This window comes from Engraulis encrasicolus, chromosome 13 (assembly GCF_034702125.1).
Source record: "Engraulis encrasicolus isolate BLACKSEA-1 chromosome 13, IST_EnEncr_1.0, whole genome shotgun sequence".
NCBI classification, from domain to species: Eukaryota; Metazoa; Chordata; class Actinopteri; order Clupeiformes; family Engraulidae; genus Engraulis; species Engraulis encrasicolus.
The window spans coordinates 55,837,670-55,849,853 of NC_085869.1; the positions used below are offsets into that span (position 1 = coordinate 55,837,670).

General features: G+C 45.5%; 1 protein-coding gene across 1 annotated transcript in view; it reads left to right on the forward strand.

The window, feature by feature from the left end:
- The window catches only part of lrriq1 (leucine-rich repeats and IQ motif containing 1), a 133,608-nt gene that overhangs the window by 47,710 nt on the left and 73,714 nt on the right, over positions 1-12,184 (forward strand). The window contains exons 18-20 of the mRNA XM_063214361.1: positions 3,359-3,991; positions 4,837-5,014; positions 10,758-10,907. Of these exons, the coding sequence (XP_063070431.1) occupies positions 3,359-3,991; positions 4,837-5,014; positions 10,758-10,907 (961 nt within the window). The remainder of the gene's footprint in view (positions 1-3,358; positions 3,992-4,836; positions 5,015-10,757; positions 10,908-12,184) is intronic.

A 12,184-nucleotide genomic window follows, 5' to 3' on the forward strand; every position in this document is an offset into this window, starting at 1 on the left:
TACAAAGTTTACCAGAGTATGTAGGAACATTTAATTAGTAATTCATCACTTCCTGTTTCCCTGGGGTATAAATATGACGTGACACCGAGGCCATTTCTCTTATCCACTCTTAAACATGGGAAAGACAAAGGAACACAGCATACAAGTGAGTCAGATGTGCGTCGACCTTCACAGGTCAGGCAGAGGCTACAAGAAGATTGCCACTCAACTGCAGCTGCCCATATCTACTGTGAGAGGAATAATTAAGAAGTTCAAAACAACTGGAATAGTGGTAAACAAGCCTGGACGAGGACCCAAGTTTATTTTGCCACCACGCACAGTGAGGAGGATGGTAAGAGAAATCAAAATATCTCCAAAGCTCACTGTTACAGAATTACAACAAATGGTAGCATCCTGGGGTCACAAAGTCTCCAAATCAACCATCAGGCGCTGTCTACACGCCAACAAGCTGTTTGGGAGGCATGCACGGAGAAAACCTTTCCTCACCCACAATCATGAACGCAAACGTCTGGAGTTCGCCCAGCGGTATTGGGGCTTCAACTGGGACCGTGTGCTTTGGTCAGATGAGACCAAGATTGAGCTTTTTGGCAACAAACACTCTAAGTGGGTCTGGCGTGCCACGAAAGATGCGCATGCTGAAAAGCACCTCATACCCACTGTGAAGTATGGGGGTGGGTCAGTGATGCTGTGGGGCTGTTTCGCTTCCAAAGGCCCTGGGAAGCTTGTTAGGGTGCATGGCATCATGAATGCTTTGAAATACCAGGAGATTTTAAATCAAAATCTGTTGCCCTCTGCCAAAAAGCTGAAGATGGGTCGTCACTGGGTCTTTCAGCAAGGCAATGACCCTAAACATATGGCCAAATCTACACAGAAATGGTTAACCAGACACAAAATCAAGCTCCTCCCATGGCCATCTCAGTCCCCAGACCTCAACCCCATTGAGAACCTGTGAGGTGAGCTGAAGAGGAGAGTACAGAGGAGAGGACCCAGGTCTCTGGATGATTTAGAGAGATTCTGCAAAGAGGAATGGCTGAAGATCCCTCTTTCTGTCTTTTCCCATCTTGTGAAACATTATAGGAGAAGATTAGGAGCTGTTTTGTTGGCAAAAGGGGGTTGTACAAAATATTAACAACAGGGGTGCTAATAATTGTGACACACATTATTTGATGTCAAATAATTATTTCTTTATGTGGGATATTTTCCCCACTGAATAAATGCACTTGTATTGAAGGTTGGATTTTTCTCTTTTTTTCCATTAAGGTCCCATATTATTTAGAGAAAAATAATAATAATTGGAAGCTAAAAAACACATCTCAACCAGGGGTGCCAATAATAATGGAGGGCACTGTAATATCATTTTATGTCACATCACATCATATCACGTTATGTCACATCATATCACAACGTTGTGTGACATCACATCATAACACACCACATCACATAATCACTACCAGGGTTGTATAAAGTAGATGTAGTACTGTTACAGATGTAATTGCACCACCACAAGTATGATATTACATAGTAGCACCTATGTAACGCCATACTACTAGTAGACAGACACCTTTACATAGGGTCCCATTCACACAGGATTAGTAAAACTAATGAAACTGTCAGTGATGGGCACGCACTCATGTACGCATTGACTCCTGCACACAGTGTTGCTTGCACACTTTTAGTCACACACCACACACGTGCATACTCGTATAGTGTCTTCCCATCTCAGGCGCCTCAGACGAGAGTGACACAAGCGATAAATGCAACAGAGTATACCCGTTAAAAGCAGAACTGCATCATAGCTAATTAGCATAGTATTCGCTGAGTTTAACTACAAACTGTTGCTGAAATCGCCTCTAGCCGCCCAACTCGCGTTTGTCTCATCTGTCGCCAGCTCCTCTATACAAAGACATTAGCTTCCATCTTCGTTGACGCTGTAGTCGCTTCCGGTGTATTGGTGCCATTAGACGCCTCAGATGGCACTTTCCCTGTGACCTCATGGTGAACCAGGAGAGATGAGGGTAGGGCATGCTATACTGGGGTTCTGTTGTCTGGCTGCTCCCCTCTCTCTTTCCTTTCTCTCCCCTCTCTGCTTTCCCTCCCCTCTGTTCACCTCTCTCTCCCCTCTCTTCCCTCTGTTCACCCCTCCTGGGGGGCATGTGGGGGTGAATAGGGGCTCTCTGTGTGGAGCTGATCTGCCAGGTTACCTGAGGCTAGAGGTTGGATCTGTCCAAAAGGTCAGTCTGATGAGGCAGGGAGGTTAGAGGGAGCATGATAAGTTAATACCATAATAGGCATGATATTGCTGAGGAGTCTGCTATGGAGGAGGCTTTGTAGGACTCTGATGGGGGTGTGATATTGAGGAGGCTGTGTAGGACTCTGATGGGGGTGTGATATTGAGGAGGCTTTGTAGGAGTCCTTAATCCTCCCTTGAAGAGAGTCATTGTGCTGCTGAGACCTGCTAAGTGTCTCATGGAGGTGACTGTGTGCATCAGACACATGCTACAGAAGCCTTACATACTATAGAAAGCTACGTACTCTACACACTAACTGGCTTAAAATAAACAATAATTTCAATAAACATGAATGTTTTATGGGATATATAAATTAAGTGATTTTTAATTCACTTTTTGAAGCCTACACATCCCAGAGGTTGTTCCTAAGCTAAGTAGCTAAGTTCACACACACGTCTTTTAGCTCACTCGCTTGTTTGCCACTAACGGCTTTCTGTGTGTTTAACTGCCACTGCAAAAGCGAGAAGTTAATTGTCAATAATCTAAACTCTATGTTCCCACGAGATACTCGCTTACTCGCATCACGCAAAGTGAAAATGTTTTTATCTTGGAATCTGCCCACATTGCATCGCTTGGCCTCTCTTCGCCTGTCCAGGCCTTGCATCGCTGGAAGTGTAAGAGTGTGAATGCAGCTTTAGAAATAGGTTGCATATTCCTGTAGCTTCACTGGGAACTACAGTGCTTACCGGTGAAAACACAGTTTACACTACAATTATTTTACTGTGTGTGACATTTACATGAACCTCTGGCATCTGCGTTGTCACCTCGGTTTGTTTAGAAAAAACAGGTGTTAATCGGCATGCATCACTGACCCACGTTTCGGTTCCGAAGTGCTCGGTTCGAGATTAGGTGCGGAGAGCGGCATTGTTCTCTGTCGGCCTTAAAAACTAACTGAACGAATTATGCTAACTAGCTGTACTGTAATAGCTTCATTCGGATAATTACTGTAATAATACTTTTGTTGATATGATACAGTAAGTCCTATGCTTTTGGAAGTGTCTGTTTTACGTATGGAGTCCTGATGGACCGTATAGCGCCTGATTGTGTGTGTGGCGTCTCTCTCCTCACAGTTCCGCTTCCTCGCCACTAGAGGCTCAGCTGCTGATTGGTGGCCATGGTGACGCCCTCTTCCAGCTGGCAGAGGAGCAGCGCTACGCACACGAGTATGGAGACACCAGCGTCACACACACACAGAAGATGCACACACCCTCTCTGGACGCTGCTCCCCAGCCAGTGGCCTCCCGCACTACTGTCCATCCAGCTCAGGGCCCTCTGGAGACTTCACATCCAGCCCCAGGCTCTATGGAAACCCACAAACCCCCTTTGGAGGTTCCCCACTCGCATCTAGCTCACACCTCTATGGAGGCAGCCTACCTTGCTGTTTCCTCCAGCTGTCCTCTACATGCAGGTGAGGTGATGCCGGCCACCAAGCAGCAGAGCGTCCACCTGCCCTCCCCTCCACACTCTGAGCTGAGGACGCATGGAGGCCCAGACCACACTTACAATATGGAGCTGAGGAAGGGAGGTGAAGAGTCACGCCACACAGACAGCATGGAGCTGAAGAGAGATGTAGATTCACAGCACCCTGAGCTGGACCTGAGGGATAAGGTGTCACGCCACACTGAAGGGCGGAGGGATGGAGGCACACACCAGCTCAAGGGAAAGGATGGAGGCCAACGGCACACTGAGCTTGACCTGGAGAGGTAAGAACGCAACATAGATCTGTGGAGGTACGTAGGAGTCCTGTGAGGGGAGGGAGGGTCTTGTCAGTCTGTACTACAGTATATGGCTGTTCTGCATGCTGCTGTTCATCATCATTACAGCTCCTCCTCAAGGTATTACTCAACATCAGAGCTGATGAAGGGGAGCTCGTAATGTAGTGTTTTATCGAGCGGGCATATTTATTTACTGAGGCGGTTCTCCGTCTTCTCCACACACAGCAGATCACAGGAATGTGTCAGCCAGATGTTTTCAGTGGGGGTGGTTCATGAGAGATGCAAAATAATGACTTACTTTCATTGGTGTTAAATGAAATAAAGCCTCCCCTTCTCACAGAACACACTTCCCACTCCCCTTCTCACATACTGTACACGCACACACACACGCAGGCACGGCGCACACACACACACACGCACGCACACACGCGCACGCACACACACACACACACACACACACACACACACACACACACACACACACACACACACACACACACACACACACACACAATCCACCCTTAATATCTTCCTATCTTTGTGAGACCCTTCCATTCATATCGATCCTAACAATGTGCCCAAACCAAAACAATCCCTATCCCTATCCCTAACTGCCAGTGAGGAAATGTTTTTGCACTTTTACTTTTACCAGTAACAACAAAACTTCTCCAGCGAAAAGGGTGAAAACATGTGGGGTCCAGGATTTGGGCCCCACATGGAACGAGGGCCCCAGTAGGGTGTGCTCCTATAGCAGTGAGGCCACGAAGATAGATTGGTGTAGCAAATACGTACACAAACACACACACCTCACACCATAGTGTTCTCCTGTGCAGTGTGGCCACGAAGGGCATCCTGGAAGACTGGCTGGGGCAGCCGGGGCACACCAGGAGGTGCCAACCAGGAAGTGGCCACCCAGTGACTGATGGGAAATGTAGTCCTGCAGCAGAGGCTGAGACTTGGGGGACATCGCCTTCACCCCTCAGCAGAGAGCGAGCGGCCACCATAATTCAGGTAGGGGAATACTCTCTCTCCCTCTCTCTCTCTCTCTCTCTCTCTCTCTCTCTCTCTCTCTCTCTCTCTCTCTCTCTCTCTCTCTCTCTCTCTCTCTCTCTCTCTCTTTGTCTTTCACCCTCTCTCTTTCTCTCCTCTTTATACTTGTTTGTAATGGTGAGACTGTGTTGACTGGCCGTGTGTGTGTGTCTCACTCTCTCTCTTTCTCTTTCTCTCTCTCTCTCTCTCTCTCTCTCTCTCTCTCTCTCTCTCTTTCACCCTCTCTCTTTCTCTCGTCTTTATAGTTGTTTGTAATGGTGAGACTGTGTTGACTCTGGCCGTGTGTGTGTGTGTATGTGTGTGTGGGAGTATGTTGTCTGTCTGTACTCTGTGTGTGTGTGTGGGAGTATGTTGTCTGTGTGTGTGTGTGAGTGTGTTGTCTGGCGACCCACGTCTACTTCTCTAGCTCTAGCTCTTTAGTGTGTGTGTGTGTGTGTGAGAGAGAGAGAGAGAGAGAGAGAGAGAGAGAGAGAGAGAGAGAGAGAGAGAGAGAGAGAGAGAGAGAGAGAGAGAGAGAGAGAGAGAGAGGGGTGAGATTTGACGTCTGCTCAGGGAGGAGAGGAGAGGATAGGAGAGAAGGAGAGGAGAGGGGAGGAGAGAGGAGAGGAAAGGGGAGGAGAGTAGAGAGCTGAGGAGAGGAGGGGAGGAGAAGAGAGGACAGGACAGGAGAGGAGTGGGGAGGAGAGAAGAAGGGAGAAGAGGAGAGCAGAGCAGAGCAGAGATCTCTAGTGTCTGGCTGTCTGGCAGTGCAGGATCATACTTCATATTAATGGAGGGTAGCCCTTAAATCAGCCACTCTCTCTCGTGGTGTTTGTTTTGCAGCACCCTGTGTTTTGCTTTTCACTTTAGATCTAACAGCAGAGCAACCCAGCCCTGTTCAGACCTGCAGAGCTGAGCCCTCCATCACGCATCTTATAGCCACTATTCACAACACATTGTACTGATAAACTGGCATGCGGCTCACTGATACTAGCACTTTTAATCTAGCATGTGGTTTACCGCTACTAGCACTGCTAATCTAGCATGTTGTTTACTGCCTCTAGCACTGCTAATCTAGCACACGGTTTGCTGATGGTGTGTTCCAGAGTCTGTACTTACTGCCCTTAATTTCCCCCTGGGATCAATAAATGATACTCTACGTTTCCACACTGTGTTTGGGTACAAAGGGCGTTTCATTTCTCATCTTGGTACCCGGATGACGGTCTTAAACTGGAGTGTGGAGTTACTGTACACTTTTCGTACTCAACCGCGACCATGTTTGTGACTTAGTTGAATGTCAAATCTGTCAAACTGACGAATTTCCAATTCAAAAGACAATAGTAGTCTAGCATGCGTTTTACTGCTACTTGCACTGCTAATCTACTTTGTACAAACCCCAACTCCGGTGAAGTTGGGACGTTTGGTAAACAGTGAATAAAATCAAAATGCTATCATTTTCAAAACATTCAATCTATTCATTAGATGGAGAATAGTGAAAAGACGACATATTAAGTGTTAAAACTGAGAAAAAATATTGTTTTGGGGGACATATGTACTCATTTCTAATTTGATAAATCCAACACGTCTCAAAAGAGTTGGGACGGGGACAATAAATGGCAGCAAATGTCGAGGAAGACTAAAAACAAAACAAAAGACAACACTTAACAGTTAAATACATTAACCGATGAGATGATTTTATATAAAAACAGTATTAATTCCTATCTTGGACATGATTTCACCAGCTTAAGTGGTGGGTGTATTCCTTGTCATGTTTTGCAATGTTTTCCTTTCTGTAGTGCTTACAGTGTGACAGGTCTTGACCAAAAACCCACCATTTTTATCACCTGCTGGTCCTTATGATGGAGCCAAACTGTTAAAACATAGTAGAGAATGCAATTTGACCTTACTATGTGGCAGTAATCGAAGATCTCCCTTCAAAATATAATGCATGAGTGGCTTTTCATGCTGTTTAAAACCCATTTATACCATTCAGCACTGTATTTAACTCTACAGATGAGTGAGAACATCTTAACCAATGCACTACTGCACCCGCATGCCATCATGGAGGCTGACTTTTGAAGCTAGCACTAACACAAGTTGGATGGTCCATTTTTACTGTAGCACAGGATGTGCAATGCTTTATTATTGTCAAAAAGAATGGACTTCTACAACTTCTGCTGACTTCTGTAAGCAAAGGACAGTTTCCCATGTCTTCTGGGTCTATTTCAAGTGAGCTCAGGTGCTTAGGAGAATGTTACACCCCTGTATCATTTTCATGCATTAAGCATTCTTAATACGGTCAATTTTCAATAGCTCTAATTCCTGGAGTGCTAGAGTGAGACTACAGCCAATATATATTTCATGATGTCATGAACCTATACAATGATTTTATTAACAAAAATATGTCTTATATACACTCAATCGTGGTAAATCAAAGGGAATTCAAAAATGTATGTAATAACTATGGTAATTAAAGCCGCGAGCGGCGATGACGGGCCCTCGCACCTACGGTTCAAGGCCTATCGTCCCAAATCCCGCCACATCCTGCCCAAAACAAAAATGGAGTCTCTACGACGTTCGGTTCACGAGATAAAGATATTTAAGAACTCCACTTTTACTGCAGTTAATTTGCCTACCACATGGTGGCGCTATATCAGGTTGCCATAGTAGGCATATAGGAAAAGGATTATATTCATTATATGCATGAACACGTGCAATTGCACTGTTTTAACAACACTGCAAACTAAAATTGTGGCCAACTTCCTGTTTCACTAAGAGGTCCAATTATCTCACTTCCTGTTGGGCGTGGCCATGTCACTGCATGACATTTTTTGTTTGTTTTTGTCAGATACACATCCATACAAATTTTGAAGTCCGTAGCTTGAACTTCATGATGAACCCGCCCCATAGGCCAATGACTTAAGGGGGCGCTACAGAGCCCATGTACGGAGTTAGGGGCGGGGCTTGTTTGGAGAGGTACTTGCTGCCCTACCAAACACCTGTGCGAAGTAACTTTGAAAGATATGCATGGCAACCCCCATAGAAAGGGCACATTTTCTGTGATTTTTTCACCAGAATTCATCAAGCCGCCATCTTGTTTTCTTACAACATATTGAAAATTCCTTCACAAAATATCATCTCCAATGCCTTAAGATCATTTGCAGTTTGGAACAAAACCAAACAAGTGTACGGTTCAGGAGGAGTACTTCAAAGTACATGGTATGACAATTTCGTTTTATGTAAAAAGTTGAACTTCAAGTCCAATTACCTCACTTCCTGTTGGGTGTGGCCATAGCCTTCTGTAGACTTTTTTGCTTGTCTTAGGGTGATACACACCCAAAAAAAATTTGGAGTCCGTAGCTTCAACTTTATGCCGGTCCGGCTCCATAGGCCCAAGACTTAGGGGGGCGCTACAGAGCCCATGTGCTGAGTTAGGGGTGGGGCTTGTTTTGAGAGGTACGTGCTGCCCTACCAAACACCTGTGCGAAGCAATGTTGAAAGATATGCATGGCAACCCCTTCAGAAAGGGCACAGTAGAAGCACATTTTCTGTGATTTTTTCATCAGACTTCAGCAAGCCGCCATCTTGTTTTCTTACAACATATTAAAAATTCCTTCGCAATATATCATCTGCGATGTCTTAAGATCATTTACAAATTAAAACGAAACCGAACAAGTGTACCGTTCAGTAGGAGTACATCAAAGTTCATGGTATGACAATTTTGTCGTATGTCAAAAGTTGACAAAAGTTCAACTTAAGGTCCAATTACCTCACTTCCTGTTGGGTGTGGCCATGGCATCTTAAAGACTTTTTGGCTTGTCTCAGTGAGATATACAACCAAAAAAAATTTGGCGTCCGTAGCTTCAACTTTTTGCCGGTCCCGCCCCATAGGCCTATGACTTAAGGGGGCGCTACAGAGCCCGTCGGTCGATTTGGGGACGGGGCTTTTTTGGAGTCCATCGTGCCGGGGTACCGAACAACTGTGCCGAGTTTCGTTCAAAGTTACGCGTGGCAACCCCCTCAAAACGGGCCCAACGCGCGCGGAGAAGAAAAATAATAATAATAATAAAAACAAAAAAAATAAATAATAAAAAACATTGCAAGAACAATAGGGCCTCGCACCCTCCGGTGCTCGGGCCCTAATTATTCCCTTTGCATCTTTAATTCTGAGTGACTCAGCCTCTCTGTGATGATCTTATACCTGGACACCTATATTGTCCATCAGTACAATTCATTTTGAAATGTTCTTCTTTGTTGTTTTATCTTATTTGGATGTTTACTAAATTTCACTGATCCCCGTCCCAACTCTTTTGAGACGTGTTGGATTTATCAAATTAGAAATGAGTACATATGTCCCCCAAAACAATATTTTTTCTCGGTTTTAACACTTAATATGTTGTCTTTTCACTATTCTCCATCTAATGAATAGATTGAATGTTTTGAAAATGATAGCATTTTGATTTTATTCACTGTTTACCAAACGTCCCAACTTCATCGGAGTTGGGGTTTGTATTATGTGGTTTACTGCTAATAACACTGCTACCAGTAATCTAGCACACATTTTACTGCTAATCGAGCACATGGTGGGTTTACTGCCACTTGTACTGCTGACTTAACACACGGCTTACTGAACTGAGCACTGTTAAATCGCTAGATTCTGTTTGGGAACGCACACTGTCTCCAGCGCTTAACATCTCCACACTGTCTCCAGTGCTTAAAATCTCTTTTCCTGTCAATCTAATTCTTATACTCTTCCTTCTCTGTCTCTCTCCCTCCCTCTCATCCGCGTCCCCCCATCTCTCCTCTAGTCTGTGTTTTATTGGTCCCTGTGGTGTTGGGCCCGGGATAAAACAATAGATTAATCAGATCCCCAAACTTTGCCGGTATGGGAGTGTGAGCACTGTAGCGGCATGCTGTGTGTGTGTGTGTGTGTGTGTGTGTGTGTGTGTGTGTGTGTGTGTGTGTGTGTGTGTGTGTGTGTGTGTGTGTGTGTGTGTGTGTGTGTGTGTGTGTGTGTGTGTGTGTGTGTGTGTGTGTGTGTGTGTGTGTGTGTGAGCACTGTGGCGGTGTGCTGGGCTCAATGTCCCGTAGGGAACGTGTCCAGGAGATTTAGATGCCCCCCCTCCCTTTCTTCCCCTCTCTCTATCCTTTCTCTCCGTCTTTCTCGCTCTCTCTCGCCCTCTCTCGCTCTCGTGTGTGCGTGTGTGTGTGTGCGTGTGTGTGCGTGTGTGTGTGTGTGTGTGTGTGTGTGTGTGTGTGTGTGTGTGTGTGTGTGTGTGTGATTTAGAGGTGTCTCGGTGCTGCATTATTCTTCTGGCAGTCGAGTCAGGCAGAGTTCAAACAGCAGAGCTCAGGACAATTACAGGCTAAACATCATGCTTTATATTCCTAATGTGTGTGTGTGTGTGTGTTAGTGTGTGTGTGTGTGTGTGTGTGTGTGTGTGTGTGTGTGTGTGTGTGTGTGTGTGTGTGTGTGTGTGTGTGTGTGTGTGTGTGTGTGTGTGTGTGTGTGTGTGATGTTTTATCTACCTAATGGGATAACACACAATATTTACACTCGCCTGTGATGTATGGCCCGCACGGGTGTGTGTGTGTGTGTGTGTGTGTGTGTGTGTGTGTGTGTGTGTGTGTGTGTGTGTGTGTGTGTGTGTGTGTGTGTGTGTGTGTGTGTGTGTGTGTGTGTGTGTGTGTGTGTGTGTGTGTGTGTGTGTGTGTGTGTGTTCAGGCGATGTGGAGAGGTCATCTGTTGCGCTCTCGGTTGGCTATGGCCCTGGCTGCCTCCTCACACACACACCTGGAGGACGAAGGGGAAGAAGATGAGGAGGAAGATGAGGGGCTGATGGAGGTGGATGTAGACGCATTCGACTTCAATGAGGTGGGCACACATGCTTAATGGATAGCCATATTTATTGCAGTATCCTGAATATGATCGGGATATGAAGTATCCTGAATTTGCGTTTCAACATATAAACACCTTTTCCCCACTTTAGTATCCCGGAAAAGCCCTTATTCGGGACTTCTGTCGAAATACTCCACCTAGCATATCCCGAAGTCGGTATATTGATGCATGGTAACTCCTTATCTCGGATACAGGGGCTTCCCATAGAACGCTGACGATGGTACCCAGGCTACACACGATTGAAGAGAAGTCTATAACGGCCACAAATGTAGACTGGGATATAACTCTTTGTACTCATAAACACCTTATCCCGAATTTGATCATAACCGGGATACGCCTCATACTCGGGATACTGAACTGCATATAAACCATGCACTCATTGGCACCTCCCAACTGGCCAAATGCTGGTAAAACATGGATAGTAACAGTTTCAGTCTCACTGGCCACTTTGACAGGTAGGCTAACTTATTCTTTGGTTTGACAAATCAAAGTAGTTGCATACATGATTTCAATGCAAGAATATTCTAAAGAAAAAGAACTGAGTCTTGTAAATGGTTAGTGACTCGGGAACACCACTATCCACAGTGGCCGGTGAGCAAAAAAGTTAACGTCCAGCCCTGGTGGGTACACATGCCTAATAGGTAGCCTGGGAAATCCCATGGTGTTTTGCACAATCATTCCAATCTGGAAGACAGCATTGCAGCTGCCCTAAGCGAGGGAGCCAATCAGAGCGATGAGGGGTCGGAAGCTTGCAGTTTGTTTAAATAGATACAACTGAACCAATTGGCTATGGGCTATGTATGGGCCAAATGACACATTTGTAAGCCCAATGGACTGCCATGGGCAATCGTAAACTACATCTGTCCTACGAGAAATTTCATAGGTGGCCTCCAGATCTCACTTGTGTTAACCAGGCAAGGTATATGTTTTATATAGCGCTTTTCATGACACTCAAGGTCGCTTTATTAGTAAATGGTCTCATTTCAATATTTAATCTCCCGTCTCCTCCTTGTGCTTGTGGCCTCACGATCTGAGACAAGAGTGACAATAGAGATTTATTCAATATCTCCAAAAGCGCAATTCAAAAGTCATTTCCTCACTTGCAGTCAGGATGGTGAATAGGGGAAAGTCCCTCAAAACTTGTTGTGGCTGGTTTGACAGCGTGGAATCTTAATTGTTTTCTCCACGGACACAGGGCGTCAGCGAAGCATGAGGCCACAAGCGCAAGGTGAGGACGGGACGTTAGATAATGA